The sequence below is a fragment of the Eretmochelys imbricata genome, chromosome 6, assembly GCF_965152235.1.
Source record: "Eretmochelys imbricata isolate rEreImb1 chromosome 6, rEreImb1.hap1, whole genome shotgun sequence".
Lineage (NCBI taxonomy): Eukaryota > Metazoa > Chordata > Testudines > Cheloniidae > Eretmochelys > Eretmochelys imbricata.
Genome location: NC_135577.1, coordinates 83,053,883 through 83,073,414, shown reverse-complemented (window position 1 = coordinate 83,073,414; position 19,532 = coordinate 83,053,883). Strand labels below are relative to the sequence as shown.

At 38.7% G+C, this 19,532-nt stretch overlaps 1 protein-coding gene across 5 annotated transcripts in view; it reads right to left on the bottom strand.

Moving 5' to 3' along the window:
* SCFD1 (sec1 family domain containing 1) overlaps positions 1-19,532 on the bottom strand; it is a 142,257-nt gene that overhangs the window by 20,993 nt on the left and 101,732 nt on the right. For 3 of the 5 annotated variants that reach the window (XR_013346388.1, XM_077818974.1, XM_077818976.1), the window contains 2 exons: positions 11,869-11,922; positions 2,683-2,735 (listed from right to left, as the gene is read on the bottom strand). Coding sequence is in view for 3 of the 5 variants with exons in the window: in XM_077818974.1 (XP_077675100.1) it covers positions 2,683-2,735; positions 11,869-11,922 (107 nt within the window). In the remaining 2 variants the exon portion in view is untranslated. The other 2 variants (XR_013346387.1, XM_077818975.1) reach the window with 2 other exon arrangements.

Genomic DNA, 19,532 nt, shown 5'->3' with positions numbered 1-19,532 from the left:
AATCCATCCTCAACATACAGGATTCTGAAGACCATCCACCTTCAAGTCTCCATAATTTTCTATAGTTTCAGAGTTATCTGCCGATGATAAGTGTTTCAGTCACATCATGTATGTCACATAGCCACAGTATATCACTTGTAGCAAAAAGAAAAAAAATCTCCATCATCCAGAAACAACCATAGATAAGTTTGTGATAAGAACCAGCAGATTACAAAAAGAGGTAATTGATGAAAAAATTGCCTGGTTTGCTTATGCAAGAAACTCTCCTTTCCGTATGATTGAGAACCCACACTTCATTAACATGGTTCAGTCATTAAGACCTGGATACAGTCCACCCAACAGAGCAGATGTTGCAGGCAAATTGCTGGATAAAGTGTATGAAAGAGAAATGGAGCAGTGTGCAAAAGGTCTAGAGGGTGAAATTGTTAACCTGAGTCTTGATGGATTGAGCAATGTCCACAATGATCCTGTTGTATGTGTCTGTGAGACAACAGAAGAAGGGAATGTCTTCCTTAAAGAAACAACTGATACATCAGGAAATGTACACACAGCAGAATACTTACAAGTAGCAGTAAAAGCTATAACAAACTGAAAAAAAATTCAAATGTCTAGTATGCAGCTTGGTCACAGACAATGCTGTAAATGTATCCAAGATAAGAAGAAATTATTTAGAAGAGAATCCCAAGCTAATAACATACGGTTGAGGTGCTCATTTGAGGCACCTCCTAGCCAAAGACTTCAGTGTTCCAGAAGTAAAGGCTAATGTTGTTGAAATTTCAAAATACTTCAGTAACAACCACTTTGCAGCAGCAGCTCTGAAAAAAGTGGGAGGAACCAAGCTAACGCTCCCACAAGACTTGCGATGGAACTCAGTAGTGGACTGCTTTGGGCACTATATCAAGAACTGGCCTAATCTGATGACAGTTTGTGAACAAAATTGTGAAAAAATAGATGGCACTGTCACAGCCAAAGTTCTCAACATCGGGCTTAAGAGAAATGTTGAACACATGCTGAGTACCCTGAAGCCTATTTCTGTAGCCTTGAACAAAATGCAGGGGAATAGCTGTTTTACTGCTGGCGCTGTTGAAATTTGGAAGGAACTGAGTGAGATCTTAAAAAGAGAAATATGCAATGACAGAGTTAAATTACAAGCATTAAATAAATAAATGGGACAAGCACTATCTCCAGCTCATTTTCTTGCAAATGTTCTCAATACTCGGTACCAGGGTCAGACCTTAATTGCTGAAGAAGAGGAATTGGCTATGTCATGGACATCCAACAATCACCCCTCCATAATGCCAAGTATAATAAACTTGAGAGCTAAGGGTGAACCATTCAAGAAATATATGTTTGCTGATGATGTTTTAAAGAAAGTCACACAAGTGAACTCGTGGAAGTCACTTAAGCACTTGGATTTAGAGACTGTTGAAGTGACAATCTCACTTTTAACAGCAGTAGCTTCTTCCTGGTATAGAAAGAATATTTTCTTCCTTTGGACTAATTCATTCCAAACTGAGAAATCGTTTGGGACCTGAAAAAGCAGGAAAGCTTGTTTTTCTTGATTTTGTTTTTCCAGATTATGAACAAACAGGAAAATGAAAGTGAAGATGAGTGAGTTAGCTGCTGAAGCCAATATTTTAAGTTTCTCAGGTTGACCTGACTGACATAGTCAATTTAATTTTTGATTTTTTTTAAAAATATTGCATTTAAAAACAATTTTAACAAAAACAAACCTGATTTTAAAAAACGTGAATGTTTAACTAAATTCAAAAATTCCCATGCTTGTTTTGTTAAAATACTACAGGTTTGCTGTTGAATAAAAAAAATCCAGACTACATAACGTTGTTGTTTTAGTTAAATAAAACAATTTAAATGTTTGTCTGCTGATGTTCTCCTCCTAATACAGCATGGCAAGAAAATCCTCCAAATATTAATGATTAACCTGTTGAATTGGAGATAGTTTACCTCCCAATAACTGCATAAATACCTGCTTCAGTTACCTTTGGTAAATGAAATAACCATCATTCATTTTCTGATATAGCTGTAAAACTAATCTGAAAAGTTTTCAAAATAAATCACTTTAAAAATGTATAATGTGTACTTTCTAAAAATCAAACCTATATCTATCTCTGAGTTGTGAAGAATATGTATTAAGGTTATAACAACCATCAAGAATGCACTTTTATGTAGAAATCCATGATTAAATTGAGTCTTCCTGGCTAGTGATTTAAATCAAATGCACCCTGCAGAAATCTCTCTGGGGAGTCCAGACTCCAGGGAATTGCTTTTGGCTGCAAATTCCTCTAATATCAGCTGTCTGACTTAGAGGTTCTGACTATCATTTCAAGCAATTAATAAGAAGGGAAAAGTTGAATTTAAAAGACAAAAAAAGTGTGCCAAACAATAAAACTTATGGTGAGCAAAACACCCCAAAATAGTTTTAAAATGCATGCCTTCCTTCTAAAAAAAAGTATACTTGTGATTTAAAGCACCATGTAACTGCACAAAACTACAGAGAGTAGCTGCAAAAGATTCTGCAGAAAGTACTCTTGTAAGAGAATATTTTCTATAAAATAATGGAACTAATGCAGTTATGTTATGATCCAAATTAAGTACAAAATTCTTACAGTAGCTGTTCCAATATATAGAAAGTAAAAAAGAAAAAAATCATGGTAAACTCACCTGTCACTGCCTCGCAACATCTTGGGGTCAAAATACCTGTAGTCATCTGTCTCCTATTAAAAAGAAGGATTGTTCAAATCAGTACATTTTTATCTTAAACACTGTAACTTTGTGATTTTTTTGGGTAAAATTTTTCATTATGCCATTTTCAAATCAATGTATTTTTACATTTAGAAGCTACATTATATAAAGTAATAAAAATTATGGGACCCATGTATATTTGCAATATTTGTATTTCATTGAAAAAGGACTGAGAAATACTCATTCTCCCACAGCAATAAAGATGCTATGAAAAGGTGCTATTGAGCTAAGTTTTTGTTTTTGGTTCATTTGAAATTCATTGCAACCAAACTATCCAAAATACACTGGTTGCATAATATATCCCAATAGCAAAAGCAATATGCAAAAAGAAAAATGAAGGTGTCACTAGCTTTAGGGGTAAATACTGTAGTTTGTTCCAGAAGTTAAAATTTTTCCAGGTCACAATAAGACCTACTATCTATTTATAACAAAAAAACCTTGTGGCACTGAATACTAAAATAGAGCACAGATCAAATCATCAAGTTTCCATGATGAAACTTATACTTGTACAATTTCATGTCATGATTTATGGCTCCTATTAAAACAAAAAGTTTGGGTACAAATGAGAGGAGTTATACAAGGGCTTGAAAAGTTTTGACTGGTTGAAGTTATTATAAGAAAGGATTTTTTCTTCATTCAAAGCATTTCCAAGACATATCCAATATTTTCATTGGCAGTGAGCAAGACTTTTGTCAAATACCGCAGGGGAAAAAAGGAAAAAACGCAAAAATTCTACTTAACTGTTTCTGACAGTTAATTGGCCTTCAACAATTTCCACACTAACTTTCATCCTCATACTGCAAGGCGTAACGTGTGGATGGATAACTGTGCCCAGGCAGGACCCCATTAAACTCACTGAGATTACAGGCAGCTATAGCAGTCTACTCATGTGGTGGTATACATTGCAGGATTGAGGTCTCTGTGTCTTGTTGATTCACTATAGCATAGCAACTCCAGACCTTTACCCCCAATGATAACACAATATTTTATATACATATGCACAGAAGATATTTTAAAAATTTTCTTATTTTCTTTAAGGATCACAGAATAATTACATGAGCTTAAAAAACAGTATTTTACCCTAAAAATTAGGGCTCTCAAAACTCAATTTAGATCTAGTGTCACCCTGAGCCTCTGTATAGAGGTTTAATATATTCTACTGGGAATTTCAGCAGCACATGCGAGGTCTCGCAAGATTCATGATTTTGGCAGGCTCATATATGCAGGTGGTATACCAACTTCAAAGTAACAACATAGTCTAGTAATATCTGTCAATGCCAAACTCTAAAATTGAGAAGAATTTATGACACTTTAACCTTGACAAAGAATTTCAGGTTTCCTGCTAATTGGAACTCATTACAGATTAATGCTAGGTAAAAAGCATACTTAAAAATCAATGCTATAAACAGTCCCAATGAGAATATTATTGTTGTATGTTCAGTGTAGCGTTCAAAGAGAAAATTGCTGATTCAAAGTCAAACATGAAAAGCAGATCAGTGGACTGGAAAACTGGCTGGCTAAATAGTTTAAATATTTACTTGAATGCTGCAGAAATCAGATCTTAGCCTGAGAAAAAAAGGTTTCTCACCCTGTACACTAACTGATGTGATGTGTGTTCCTACAGGTGCTCCACTGTAGGTGCAGTAGCGCCCCCTGCACCTAGGATTGGAGATCTTCGGTAGCCCTGCCCATTGGGCCGCACATGTGCTCCTCTCCATCTCGTGCTGTGACGTCCAACCGACCTCAGTTCCTTCTCCACATTTGAACTCCAAAGCAGAGGGGAGGAGAGCAGGTAATGGAGCACCACTAGGGACACACATCTCAAAGAGCCTTAGTTACTGCAGAGGGTGAGTAACCTTCTCTTCTCCTTCGAGTAGTGTCCCTGTAGGTGACTGTACAGCAGTGCCCCTAGAGGGAAGGCTGGGGCTTCAGAGTGATGTGTACCAAGCACGATAGGACAGCATGTCCTAGTTGGGCACATGATGCCTCATCATGGGTAATGGCATAGTGTTGGCTAAAAGTGTCTGTGGATGCCTGGGTGGCCACTTTGCAAATATTAGTAATCAACACATTGTTTAGAAAGGCAACTGAATGGACAGCGAGTGAGTGGAATGTGTTCAACTTCCATGTGGGGGTCACAATTTGTGTCATTAGTAGCAAAGGTAGACGCACTCTGAGATCCATTTGGAAGGTGTTGTTTGACTACGGCTGCCCCTTTGATCTTTCAGCAATAGAGGAATAAGCGTGGTGAATGCCTGAAAGATTTAGTTCTGTCAAGGTAAAAGGCTAATGGTTGTCTGACATCCAAGATGTGTAATGTGTTGGTTGCCATGCGGCTTTGGGAAGAAGGAGGGAAGGTGGACGGGTTGGTTTTGATGGAAAGAGGAGGGCACCTTAGGTAGGAATTTCGGGTTTGGTCATAACGTGACCTTGTCTTTGTGAAAGATTATGTATGGCGGTTATGCCAGGAGAGCACCCATTTCTCCTACCCATTGGGTGGATGTGATGGTGATGAGAGATGCTGGTTTCATGGATAGGTATATGTAGGAGTACGTTGCCATGCTCAAACTGGGGGGCCAGTGAGACAGTGCAAAACTAGGTTGGAATCCCAAGGTGGGGTGAGGTCTTGTATTTGAGGATACAGGTTTTGAAGGCCCTTAAGGAATCTTTCTGTTACTGTGTGGATAAATATGGAATAACTTATCTTGGGGTGCAAAGCAGTGATGGTGGCCAGGTGTATGCGAACGGAGCTTGTGGAGAGTCCTGATCTTTTAAGTTCTACCTTGTAGTCTAGAATGAGAGGCAAAGGAGCACTCATTGCAGGGACATGTTTGGTGTCACATCAAGTTCAGAATCTTTTCCATTTATAGAGGTAAGTAAGGTGAGTTACTTACCTCTATAAAAGACAAGAGAACTATTAAACACTTTTGGTACAGTGAGTACATTATATATATATATATTTAGCTCCTTTGGCAGCTGACTTTAAGTAAAGGAAGGAAATGGATAAGAAGGAATTAATGTTCATCCCCCTTGACCATGGGATACATGATTCAGACTTTAGTTATCTAATCAATTGGATAAGATATGAACGATTCACTATAAGATTTCTGCAAGATAGGAAAACTTGATTTTGGATTTAAAGTCCAGGCTTCTCTGTAGAGCTTCAAAAGCACAGCTTTTAAAACTGTTAAAAATTCCCAGAAAAGCTAACTAAACACTCCCCTTCTCCCCCACTCCCAGTTACAAGATACTTCTAAAGGAGAGGTCCCATGAGTCATAAATACTGAATGAGTGCCAGTTGCCTACTAAAACTAGGGCTGAATCCAACTTTGAGCAATTCAAAATACAAATTAAGATTTAAAAGTAAGAATATAACACCTCAGTTTTCAAGATGTAAAAGTTTTAGTTTAACAGCACACATATTCTTCCATTCCAGATTTAAAAGATTTTTCTAGACAAGCGATTGTAAAAGCTAACATTACTAATTTGATACAAATAAGCTCTCTGTTTTAAAAATAATTATTTTAATATACATAAGATAGATATGTATATGTCACAGAAGATGCATAATAAACCTGAAAGATATTACATTCATTGCAAGGGATAATATTTCTTCAAAGTCATATTCTTGAATACATCCCATTCAGTTATATCACTACTTTAAAAAGCCTTCATTTTAACTATGTGGGAAATCAGAAATGCAAATAAATACAGGTTGAACCTCTCTAGACTGGCACTCTCTGGTCCGGCATGATTTTAGTTAGCCAGATGTCCGCTTATCACGGGAAATTTATCACCAAGTTTCCCGTGGTCCGGCAAAGTCCCGCCAGTCCTGGCTCTCAATGTTCTGTGCTGTTATTTAGCTCTAATTTACCCCTAAATGTGTCTTCTAAGAGACCAGCAAGCAGTGGAAGTGTTGGTAATTCTGATAAGTGTAAGCATGTGTCAATATCCATACAGCAAAAAATGGAATTGCTGCAGAAATTAGAAAAGCTCACATCGGTACGTGCCTTGTGTGAGTTTTACAATGTAGGGTCATCTGCAGTGTATGATTTGAAGAAGCAAAAGAATCAAAACCTTAATTTTTTTGCTGAAAGTGACAGTAAAAAAGTATTAGTGTTCATAAGACATTGAAGGAGGGGAAAAGCAGCGATTGAGATAGTGTGTTTATACATTGGTTCAAGCTTCGTAGGAACGAAGGTGTTAGCATTTCAGGCGAGATGATGATGGCACAAGCAAAAATATTCCACAAAGAACTTAACCTGCAACATGAGCGTAACTATTCACAAGGAGGGCTTCAGAAATTTAAAAACAGGAATGGCATTAGTCTACATCGTGTGTGCGGTGAAAAAAGAAGTGCAGATTCAGAAGCTGACACTAAGTACGTTGAAGAATTTGCACAGTTAGTTGCAAATGAGAAGTTATCCCCACAGCAGGTATACAATGCCAATGAAACTGCTCTCTATTGGTTTGTATGCCTAAAAAACCATTGGCTACTGATGCAGAGGGGCCACCATCTAGTATGAAGGAGTCGAAGGAGAGGGTAACTGTCCTTGGTTGTAGCAACGCAGCAGGCACACACAAATGCAAGCTCATGGTTATTGGGAAAAGTGTGAACCCAAGGGCATTCAAAGGGGAGGCGGGTTAAGGGCTGAAAACTTTCTTCTCTTTGACAGTATAACATGTTATAACCATATTACCTTTTCTTAAGATGAATATTTTAACAAACTTTATAACATTGATTAAACTTGCAAACATTTAAGCAAGTTATCCCTAAACAACACAATTAATTTCTCCGCACTAAGATTTATGAGTTAATTATCAAGAATTTTCTTAAAAAACAAAATCCTGAAGTTGTGACTTTTTATTTATACCAATATCTAGGACAGTGGTTTTCAAACTGCGGGTCGTGACCCATTACTGGGTCGCGGTGGCTCTGGTCAGCACCGCCGACCGGGCCGTTAAAAGTCCTGTCGGCGGTGCTGCCCGGCTAAGGCAGGCTAGTCCCTACCTATTCTGACACCACACTGTGCCCCAGAAGCGTCCAGCAGAAGGTCTGGCTCCTAGGCGGGGAGGGGGGGCCACAGAGCTCCGCGTGCTGCCCCCTCCCTGAGCACCAGCCCAGCCAATGGAAGCTGGGGGTGGGGGGGTGCGGTGCCTGTGGGTGAGAGCCTTGCGGAGCTGCTGGCATGCCTCCACCTAGGAGCTGGACCTGCTGCTGGCTGCTTCCGGGGCGCAGCACAGTTTGCGGTGCCAGGACAGGCAGGAAGCCTGCCATAGCACCCCTGCTGTGCCACTGACCAGGAGTCGCCTGAGGTAAGCCTGCACCCCAACCCCAGGCCCCAATCCTCTGCCCCAGCCCTGAGCCCCCCGAAACCTGGAGCCCCTTCCTGCACCCCGAGCCCCTCATCCCCGGCCCCACCCCAGAGCCTGCATCCCCAGCCCAGAGCCCTGACCCCCTCCCACACCCCAACACCCTGCCCCAGCCAGAGCCCCCTCCCACTCTCTGAACCCCTCATTCTTGGCCTCACCTGGCAGCCCTCACCCCCGCACCCCAAGCCTCTGCCCCAGCCCTGAGCCCCTCCCACACCCCAAACCCCTCTGCCCCAGCTCTGCTGGGTCGTGGGCATCAACAAATTTTCTTCAACTGGGTCACCAGAAAAAAAGTTTGAAAACCACTGATCTAGGAAATATATGGTAAGGCCCAAGACAACAGAACAAATCACTCTAAAGTCATCAACAAACGACGTTACTGAACTAATGTGTTAAAATATTCTAAGAAAAAAGTGACACTATAGTCAATCAACGCAGGCATAAGTTAAAAATATTAGAGGGTAGTGTTACTGCCCCTAAGAACTGCTCTTAAGTTCCTGTTTCCGTTGAAAGGATCAGAAACCATAGGTATGGGGCTCATTTCTCCTTCCTGGTAGCTGTCCCTTTGGGAGAGGACAATCAGCAGGGAGGAGAGTATTTGAGAAACACACAATACCATATTTGAGGAGGATTTAAGAGAACTCTATATCTGTTTTGCTCGGCAGAGTTCTGAAAGTCCACATGGCAAAAAAAACACTGCACTCTGAAATGTATTCCAGAATAATTTAAAATTACAATTGACAAAGTAATATTTGTGGACACTGATAGTAAAAAAGCTTTTACATTTCACATTACTTTAATGTAGCATTTTATATTTAGCATGTGATTTGAATGTAGCTATATAATTCACAATGATTAATGTATCATTTCTATGTAGACAGTATTTTATCTAGTTTCTATGCAAGACGGACATTTATATCTTATATGTTTCACACATCTACTACGGGACCTAGCAGGTAAGAGTCCAATGCATTAAATGGAGATTTCCTCAAGTTCTGTGGAAAAAGTCAGCTTTTCAGCTTTCGTTTCTGTATCTTATCTTTTGCCAGCAGGAGAAGTGGCTATTTTTGCCTGTTTTGGGGATGGGAAGGACCCTATGTATTAGAACATGAACAAAGGTCACACTAGTGTAATTCCATGTGTCATTAATTTTTCCTTCCAGATACAGTTTTACTTTTCTACAATTGATGCTCCTATTGCAAGCCCAGATATATGACATCCCCCAAAGGCTACTTCATGCTTCTCTTTTAATCAGCCCAAAGGGAGTACTTGTTCAGCAAACTACTGGCAGCCTTTCACATAGAGGTTAAAAGAGTTGCTTTTTGGGGCTTGTCTGGTCTCCATTGGTTTGGAGAATGGGATTCCTGATTTTGGTCCTGAACCCTAGTCTCCAACATGGAAGCAGCTCATGTTGTAAATCTCCACGGGATTGAATCAATAGTCCCCATGTTTTAATATGATCTAGTGAGAAGGTCAACCTGAAATTATCTAAGTGATCTTTGCTATTCTCATGTCAGTACAATGTGAAAATACCAAGCCAGCAAAAATAAAGTATATGAAATGCGACCTTTTCGAGACCAGTTCTTAAACTTGTAGACTGAGGAAGCTGAATGTTTACTCAAAACTTTCCATTTTTCGTTTTAACTCACTTGTCTGTGATTTCTTAATTTTGGTTTTCCACTTTAATGCTCTGAGTGACACCTACTGGTAGATTATAGAAATATTCTATGAAGCATCTTGCCTTTAGAAGTTACTACAAGGTCACCTATACCTTTCCTGAGACACAACCTCCTTTCTTGGTTTCTTTCATTGACTGTGTTAGCCAGAGAATTTGTTTTTATTGTTTGTGATTTAGCAGTCAATTACATTTACAACAGGCTAGTTTTTGTGTTCAATTATTTCTTGGCACTTGTTTTAGTTATTCCCTGCACATCCCCACATGACTGATATTTGGGTGTGGGGAAGGGCTTCAGAAAAGCAAAATGATGTTGTTTTCCTGGGTTTGCCCAGCTCACCACTCTGTGCAAGAGGTGGAGATGGAATGGTGGGTGAAAGTGGCCCAGTTGTGAGCATCCCCAAAAGTGTCAACTAACTAATAGAGGGGGATAAAGTTCCTGCAAAGGGTGTAGTAATATTCTACCTTGTATTTTTTAAAGCACACAGTTCTTTGGGGAATCTGGTGGATTCAATTTACAAAAATTTGCTCAGATGATCCTTAGAGAGGATGATTTAGCAACATCCAGAGGAGATGAAGTCTATCTCCTCATCAGCTTGAACAATGGTTTTTGTGAGATATTACATTTGTATTTCTGGCTATTTCTCTTTTTCGGTATGAAATCCCACCTGGATTATAGACAGAAAAAGAAGTAGAAATACAAATAATTTTTGAAAACACTAGAATTTCCTAAAGTAGTTGCCTGTAAAAACATGTGGTATATATAGAACAGAATGGTGTGGTACAGAAGTTCAATTAGCATTTGTGAGTAATATGGGGATATGTCAAACTCATGCTGACAAAACCTAGAAGTTGAATCATACAACACTATCACATGTTCGTTATATACAATAATGGCAGATTCCAGATTATAGAATTTTTTAAAGCAAATATTTCCTGTAGCGAGGGTCATTCTGGGAAGAGCAAGGCAAAGAGGCAAATCTTGCATTGCCCTTTGAACATTGTCATATGTGGGTTTGTTCTAATTTTTTCCAGTACAGAATGTGTTTGATGTTTTTCTCCTTCCCTTTCTTCCTTTCATTTTTGTTTGATTGTCAGCCTTGGTTTTTTTACCTCAGTCTCTCTCAGCATCTCTCTTTACTTCTCTCTAACCACTCCATATTTACCTTTACTTTTCCATTCCTTCCTTCTATCACCTTTCCCTCCAGTCTATTGCATCATCATGTCATCTTTTCCCCAAACTCTCCAATTATCCCCACTGCCAATCAAGAAAAGGGTTGCTGGTGGCAAGAAGCTATGGTGGCCTGGACTGGATTCCAACAGGAAAGAGGCAGTCCTAACCTGAACACTGTTCTTAGACTTGGAAAGGTCAAGAATTCCAATCCCCATCAAAGGAAAGGAATGAAATAGAACCACAGGAATATACTCTCTCTTTCAAGGATGAAGGGAGTTAGGTGGTGAACCATCTGGCTCTTTCCCTTTCCTCTTACACCTTGTTAATATGTTGTCTCTCCCCTCCCCCTGCCCAGCGGGCCCCTGCATCTTCCTTTTCCCTGTAACAGTGTGTGTATTTGGGGAAGCTTTAGCCCCAGACACCTGTGCTACCAACGCAACATAGAAATCTGGACTTGCCAAATTTGTAGATATGGTTACAGTTAGATCGATGAATGGAAAAAAGTTTGTTATACTATTACATGCAAAAAAACTATGGTAAAGAACATTAAGGTTGCAAAAATCAAGCACTCAAAAGTTAGCAAATGCCAGAATTAAAGTTACCTGTGAAACCTTAATTTGGATCCCTTGTGAAGATGCATTGTAATACAGTCTTTAAATACATCATAAACTACTGAATGTGATCAAATTATTTTTGACTCGGGACCCCTATAGAAATAATACAATAACTGTGAAAACTGTTATAGTTTAAATCAAAATACAGGGAGACCAGAATTAATTGCTACTACATTAACAACAGTGTGGCAGCCATATTATGTGTACCACAATTGAAAAGATCTGGTTTTCCATTTCTCTCTGCCTAAAATGAATATAATTATACTCACAGGATTTGACTTCATCTCCATAAGGTTGTCGAGGATACGTGTGACTGGCAGATTCTGTGGAAGAGAATTTGAAACTTGAGTTGCAAAAATGTTTACTAAGAAATACGCAGAAGCTGTTCTGCAGCCCAACTATATTATATGGACTGTTGAATTTTGTAATTTATAGCACACTCAAATTTGTTACTTTGAGCTGCTTTACTGTAATGTTCTGTAGGGAAAATAACTGTTCTAGGTTATTTTCTGTACAGAATAGTTAATAGGTCCAGAAATTTTAAAGTAACAAATAAAATACCAATGATTTTTTAAAAGGAGTAGGTAAAATTGCTTTTTAAATAGTAACCATATACTTGCCATATAAATGACTTATTTTAGATTAAAATAAAATGAAACAATGAAGAACTATACTAAAATCTCCATGGAAGAGCACAGTGCATCTCCCAGAGCAAGACCACATTTGAGAAACATGCTCCTTCCCTTTCTTTTGCTATTCTTCCCTGGTCAAATAAGCAGCTGCCTCCAGAAAACAACAGATTTAAATTTCAATGTATTTCACAACCCCCACCACCCAAATCATAACAATTACACAAGTACATGTACCACATGCTTGAAATGGTTTGCCATACCATAGGCCTAGTGAGGTTGGTCTTATTTAGCAGTTTTCAAGCAGTGCAAGGACATGCTTTAAAAACTTGATTTGTTTAAAAAATCTGCAGTTTGCTTCTTTAGACATACAGCAATTCTTTTTTCCAAAGATTGTGGCTGAATCCTTAGCTGCACTCAGTAAGCTGAGGCAGGAGACACAAAGGAGCCATTTACAACTTCTGAATCCTAGGGCCTGTTCTATCCACTGCACGGTTTAGGACAATCCTAGCTTATTTTGGCTTGTAACAGTCCCTAGAGACTGATATGAGGGTCGAGGATGGCAACAACCCCCCTCCAATCTGGTGCAACCAGAATTTTCCTGAGGAGGGGGCCCAGAGCTCTCCCTCTACTGCACCTGCACCCAGCCCTGAGCTCTCCCCTGCCACTTCCCCATTCCCCAGTCTGAACTCTCTCATGATGCCTCTGCAAGCAAAACTGTGCTCTCCCCACTGCACCCAGCTCCCTCCTGCTGCCTCTCACTCTTCCCCACACATTGCCCAGTACCCAGCCCCAAGCTCTTACCCAGATAGGTGGTCATGTTGAAGAGCACCCTACCCACTAGGGGTCAGGCAGTTCTGAGAGCCCCAGACCCTATACTCTTTCTAGATCTCTGTTGCCCCAGGAAGCACCAAAAGCCTGCATCCAGTCCTCCCACCCTCCTGGTGCCCCCTGGTCTGCTTCTCCCTGGGGGTGCCCAATGTCCATAGGTGCTGAAAGGAGTATAAGAGTGGGGGGTGGGACGCACACCAAGCAGGTGCATGAGGTTGCAGTGACATTCAAATTTAGCCTGGTTCCCCCTCTGTCATGATAGAGGTATGGCTAGGCAAAATTTGAACAAGTGGCTTTCAGACCTGGTGCAAAGGTTTGCAACACCACTCAAATTTGAACCAGCTGCCATTCCGTCACGCCAACAGGGATGCTATTACACCCCTCATCTCCAGTTGGCGTCTCCTTGCCTTCCTCCTCCCCTCCTCTGGTTGCATCCCTGCTCCATGGGGTTAAGGAGGCTGGGAGACAGTGGAACAGAGCATCTCCTCATGATAGACAAATCCTCATCTGCCACCTTAGAATAGCCATGGGACAAGGAAAAGGCCAAAATTTTCTGTTAGGAATTACAAAAGTTAACAAAATATACTATCAAGTTTATGAAAGACATTTATTTGTTAATATCAGGTTCTTTCATCATTCATGCCACAGACGTTCTCTGCATAAAGAGCAAACAGAAGTTCCATGTAAATTTGCAACACTGGCAGAAGATATAACAACCAAGTGAAGACAATGCTGATACAATAAATGGTTAACACTTTTATAGAATGCGTGCTGCTGTTGAGCTTCTCCTGTAAGCCAAACTAGTTGAATTTCAGGAAATGTGTTCAGCCAGCTGAAGGATCTGATATCCAAGTGTATTTACAAAGTTCTTTTCTAATGGCCAACACAAATATAAGCCTTGAGCAGAACTCAACTGAGTAGCTTTAATTCTATTTGCCTGGGATTAGCTAAGAAATAATTTAAATTACAGCCTGCAAAATAAAATCCCCCAAATTCTCTTGATAGACCATTATCTTTGGTCCTAATTCTATTTCAACATCAGTGCAATATATAATGAGCTGTGTGTGTTTATTCAAATATTAATTTTTTATCTAAGTCATTTGTTAAAAAGCAATCTACTGAACTTTTTACTATTACTCTGCTACTGCTTCATTGTCTTTACCATATCAAGTGAAAAGCTCTCAGTGAAAGCCAGAGGGTTTTTTTTTTTTTTTTTAATTATTATTATTACAGTACAATATACCCAAATGAAAAGCCAACTCAACAATGTAGGATGGGATTCTCAGTGAAATCTATGATCTTTATCCATTCAATATTAAATATGCCTTATAATTCAAGTTTTAGCTGTACCTACTTTTTGTACTCCTAATTTGCCATAAACACACCACCTACAGGTGGCAATATATATGTGCCATATAAAATGTACCACATGGTTCTGCACTTTATCATACAATTTTGATTGCCTCATCTGCATTCTGCTCACTAATCCATAAAACTGAAGTATAACAAATGAAACAGAAGAGGCAATGAGAAGGCCAGGAGCAAGTGACACAGGACAAAAGATTTTTTCTTTAAGCTAAATAGAATGCAGTTTGAGACCATTCATCACTACAATGTTATAGCATCAGGAAAACAGTGAGAGTCAAGGTTAAAGATAGCAACAAGGTTCTTTCCAGATTGTTTTAACTCATTTTTTATCATGAACCTCAAAATTTGGAGAACCACTGATCTGAAGGCATGAAAAAGATGTGAACAAAGTGGTAAGATTTTAAGCAGGAGATGGGAAATCTGGAGATGCTAGATGCTTGCTCTGTAAATGAACAACAACATAAAAAAGACAAACTAAGATTAAAAGGCTAGGAATATGGTAAAACAAGCACAAAAAATGTAGCCTTGTACTGTTAAAGGGTGAAAAACCAAACTAAATGCATCCAAAGATATTGTGCTGGAAAGAAGGCAATAATTCCCCTTGGAGATTGCTGAGAGAAGGAAGGTCAGAGAGGAAGGACAGTCCAATGGCTAGGGCACTAGCCTACGACTTTGAAAACCTGGATTCAATTCCCTGCTCCACTAGAGACTCCTGTGTGATGCTGTGTGTCACTTAGCTTCTCTGTACCTCACTTCCTCATCCAGAAAATGGGGATAATAGCACTTCCCTACCCCACAGGGAAGTTGTGAAGATAAATACATCAGGTGCTTAATGACTTTGTTTCGGTTTTCACCAAGAAGGTTGGTGGCGATTGGATGTCTAACATAGTAAATACCAGTGAAAATGAGGTAGGATCAGAGGCTAAAATAGGGAAAGAACAAGTCAAAAATTACTTAGAAAAGTTAGATTTTTCAAGTCACCAGTGCCTGATGAAATGCATCCTAGAATACTCAAGGAGCTAACTGAGGAGATATCTGAGTCATTAGTGATTATCTTTGAAATGTCATGGAAGATGGGAGAGATTCCAGAAGACTGGAAAAGGGCAAATATAGTGCCAATCTATAAAAAGGGAAATAAGGACAACTTGGGGAAAAGGGCAAATATAGTGCCAATCTATAAAAAGGGAAATAAGGACAACTTACAGACTAGTCAGCTTAACTTCTGTACCCGGAAAATAATTAAGTAATCAATTTGCAAACATCTAGAAGATAGTAAGGTGATAAGTAACAGTCAGCATGGATTTGTCAAGAATAAATCATGTCAAACCAACCTGATAGCTTTCTTTGATAGGGTGACAAGCCTTGTGGATGGGGGGAAGCAGTAGACGTGGTATATCTTGACTTTAGTAAAGCTTTTGATACTGACAGGTTTCAGAGTAACAGCCGTGTTAGTCTGTATTCGCAAAAAGAAAAGGAGTACTTGTGGCACCTAGAGACTAACCAATTTATTTGAGCATAAGCTTTCATGAGCTACAGCTCACTCATGAAGTGAGCTGTAGCTCACGAAAGCTTATGCTCAAATAAATTGGTTAGTCTCTAAGGTGCCACAAGTACTCCTTTTCCTTTTGATACTGTCTCACATGACCTTCTCATAAACAAACTAGGGAAATGCAACGTAGATGGAGCTACTATAGGGTGGATGCATAACTGGAAAACCGTTCCCAAAGAGCAGTTATTAGTGGTTCAAGGGCATAACGAGTAGGGTCCCACAGGGATCAGTTCTGGGTTCAGTTCTGTTCAACATCTTCATCAATGATTTAGATAATGGTATAGAAAGTAAACTTATAAAGTCTGCGAATGATACTAAGATGGGAGGGGTAGTAAGTGCTTTGGAGGACAGGATTATAATTCAAAATGATCTGGACAAACTGGTGAAATGGTCTGAAGTAAATAGGATGAAATTCAATAAGCACAAATGCAAAATACTCCATTTAGGAAGGAATAATCAGTTGCACATGTACAAAATGGGAAATGACTGCCTAGGAAGGAGTACTGCGGAAAGGGATCTGAGGATCATAGTGGACCATGTGCTAAATAAGAGTCAACAGTGTAATACTGTTGCAAAAAAAACCAAACAAAAAACCAAACATCATTCTGGGATATATTAGTAGGAGTGTTGTAAGCAAGACACGAGAAGTAATTCTTCTACTCTACTCTACGCTAATTAGGCCTCAACTGGAGTATTGTGTCTAGTTCTGGGCACTATATTTCAGGAAAGATGGGGAGAAATTGGAGAAAGTCCAGAGAAGAGCAACAAAAATTATTAGAGGTCGAGAAAACAAGACCTATGAGGGAAGAATGAAAAAACTGGGTTTGTTTAGTCTGCAAAAAAGAAGACTGAGAGGGAACATAACAGTTTTCAAGTACATAAAAAGTCGTTACAAGGAGGAGGGAGAAAAATTGTTCTTCTTAAACTCTTAGGACAGGACAAGAAGCAAGGGCTTAAACTGCAGCAAGGGAGGTTTAGGTTGGCTATTAGGAAAAACTTCCTGTCAGGGTGGTTAAGCACTGGAATAAATTGCCTAGGGAGACTGTGGAATCTCCATCACTGGAGATTTTTAAGAACAGGTTAGAGAAACACTTGTCAGGGATGGTCTAGATAATACATAGTCCCATCATGAGTGCAGGGGATTGACCTAGATGACCTCTCCAGTGCTATGATTCTATGATTAAAACTATGAGGGGGCCATATAAATAGCTGGATAGCTTCCCCACTAGAATGAGGAAGGAATGGTAGAAAAATGTTTGAGGGAGAAAGAAAAAGAGCCAACAGAGTTGGAATGGATTGATAAGGATCCTGATAGAAAACAAACATAAGGAGGTAAAAGACTTAAATTGAGTTTAGGGTGCTTTCTCTCTGTGAGGAGATGTATTCTGCATAACTCACATGAAAATGTTTGATTTTGATGTAACTTAAATAAGATCGTTTGACAACACTCAAATTCCTCAAACTCTGAGGGAAATGTTTGGGATTATAGGTGCTGGAACTAGGTTTCAAGTGGTTTCCATCATATACAGGGTTTACAGTTTTGTAAATGGCTATCAGCATCCCCACTATCAAAATTGTTCCAGCACCCTACAGTTGGGATAAAAGAAATCTAAAGTGGTTATAACAGGGGTCTTGATATCTGGGTTCTGTTCCCAGCTTTGCCACTGATTTTCTGCGGGTTTTTTTTGTTTTTGTTTTGCTTTTAGCACCTTACCAAATATTTCTGTTCCTCTCTAACTATTTGTATAACCTTTTCTCATTTTCTTAATTTTAACCCTGGTTTGTTTTTATTATATATGCATCATTATGAGTTTCAAATAAAAATATCTGAAGTTAAATTTTACATAAATATAAAACTAGTACCAAAAATGTAAAATTGACTACTAATTAGCAAGTTGAAATTTATATGGAAAAACTGCTTCTTTTCAAATTCCTTAATGGGGTAAAAATATACAATATCACCATCAACTAGAAGGCAACTGGTTAGCATTTACAAAGGTATTATTGTTTTCTAGTTCTTCGGACACTTTTGTTTTAAAAAAGTATTAAAATTAAACAGGAAAAATACAATGATTAATCAAATAGAAAATAACCTAACTATACTAATATAACTTCAATAAAAGTGACTTCTTTTTAAAAGAATAGATATGAATGATGACAGGAACAAGCAAAATGTTAATTTTACTATCACCATATACTTTGATTTATGTTTTAAAAGCACACATCTAGAAAAGTGAAATGATTGGTAACATTTGTATGTCTTATTCAGTTATGAAAGGAAAGGATATTATTTCTTATTTATATTATTTTCTATTATTCTTTGTTTTACATGAATTAGAAACATAACACAAGTATTAATTTTTATAAGTACCCAGTATAAAAGAAGTTTGAGAATAAAAGACTTAATTATTCACTTTCCTTACATTAACCTTACGTGAATTTTTTGTGTTATTTTAGCTGAATGTTATTTAACTGGCACTAAAGATATTAACACTAAAGTTGTAATGAAATTTCTGCTTATGACACTAGCCAGCCTTCAAAGTTAACTGTAACTGTTAAGTGAGGTAATTTTATTAACTCATGTTTACATTTGATTACATTTACACTTGTTGTGCTTAAATTGTTTGTGAAGCTAATTTTTCACCACTGAATAGTACTGATGAATTAAATCTTGTATTTTACTTTTAGCAGCCTTAACCCATAGTCTTATCTTGAACACCGTAAGTAAAAGTGGGCTTTTCGTTATTATTATTTAATATTTATAATCCAGTAGTATCCAGAAGTTGTGGTCAAAATCAGGTGCCAGGATTAGTGCAAATTAAGATAGACATGAGGGCCTGCTCTTAAGAACCTGCAATCTAAGAAGGCAAGTAGCATATTAATCTTGGGATAAAGGGAGGCAAATATACACAATCTATGGCAGTTACAGCCAGAGATTGAAAAAACCCCACTCATTTGTTATTTTACTTTTTTTTGTTTTACAATTATTTAAATATCAACCAACTGCCCCTGGTCCTATTCATTCCAAGTGGCTGATTTATCGTATGTGTTGTGGCAGAAATAGGTTTCGAGTAGAGAACTGAGGGAAGAAAGGACAATAGCCTTACAGGTCAGTTCAAGGGTGATAATTATTAGTAAACATTTATATTATGTTTAATATAATTGTCCAATCCCCACTGCACTGGGAACTCTCTGGACACAAGTACGAGATCATGCCTGCCCTGGTGGGCCCTCAATCTAGAACACCCCAAAACACACATATATGTTGATGAATTGGCATAGCTTTGTTAGTTATGTTTTGTTGTTTTTATTTTACTTTTCAATTTTTTAAATTGGAAGTGGAGGTGGAGGGAATGGCAGGAATGGGGAAGTTAATAGGAGTAAGGGAGCAGGAAAAGGAAGGAAAGGGAAGAGGGACAGTCACAGCTTATCACCTGCCTAGCTATAACTGGACATCACAGCAGAAATGAGGGATTTGAAAGAGTATATGGTAAGCAGCTGTATAGATTATATCATGGAGCTTTCCATGCAAAAGGGGCATATGGAAGTAAGTGTG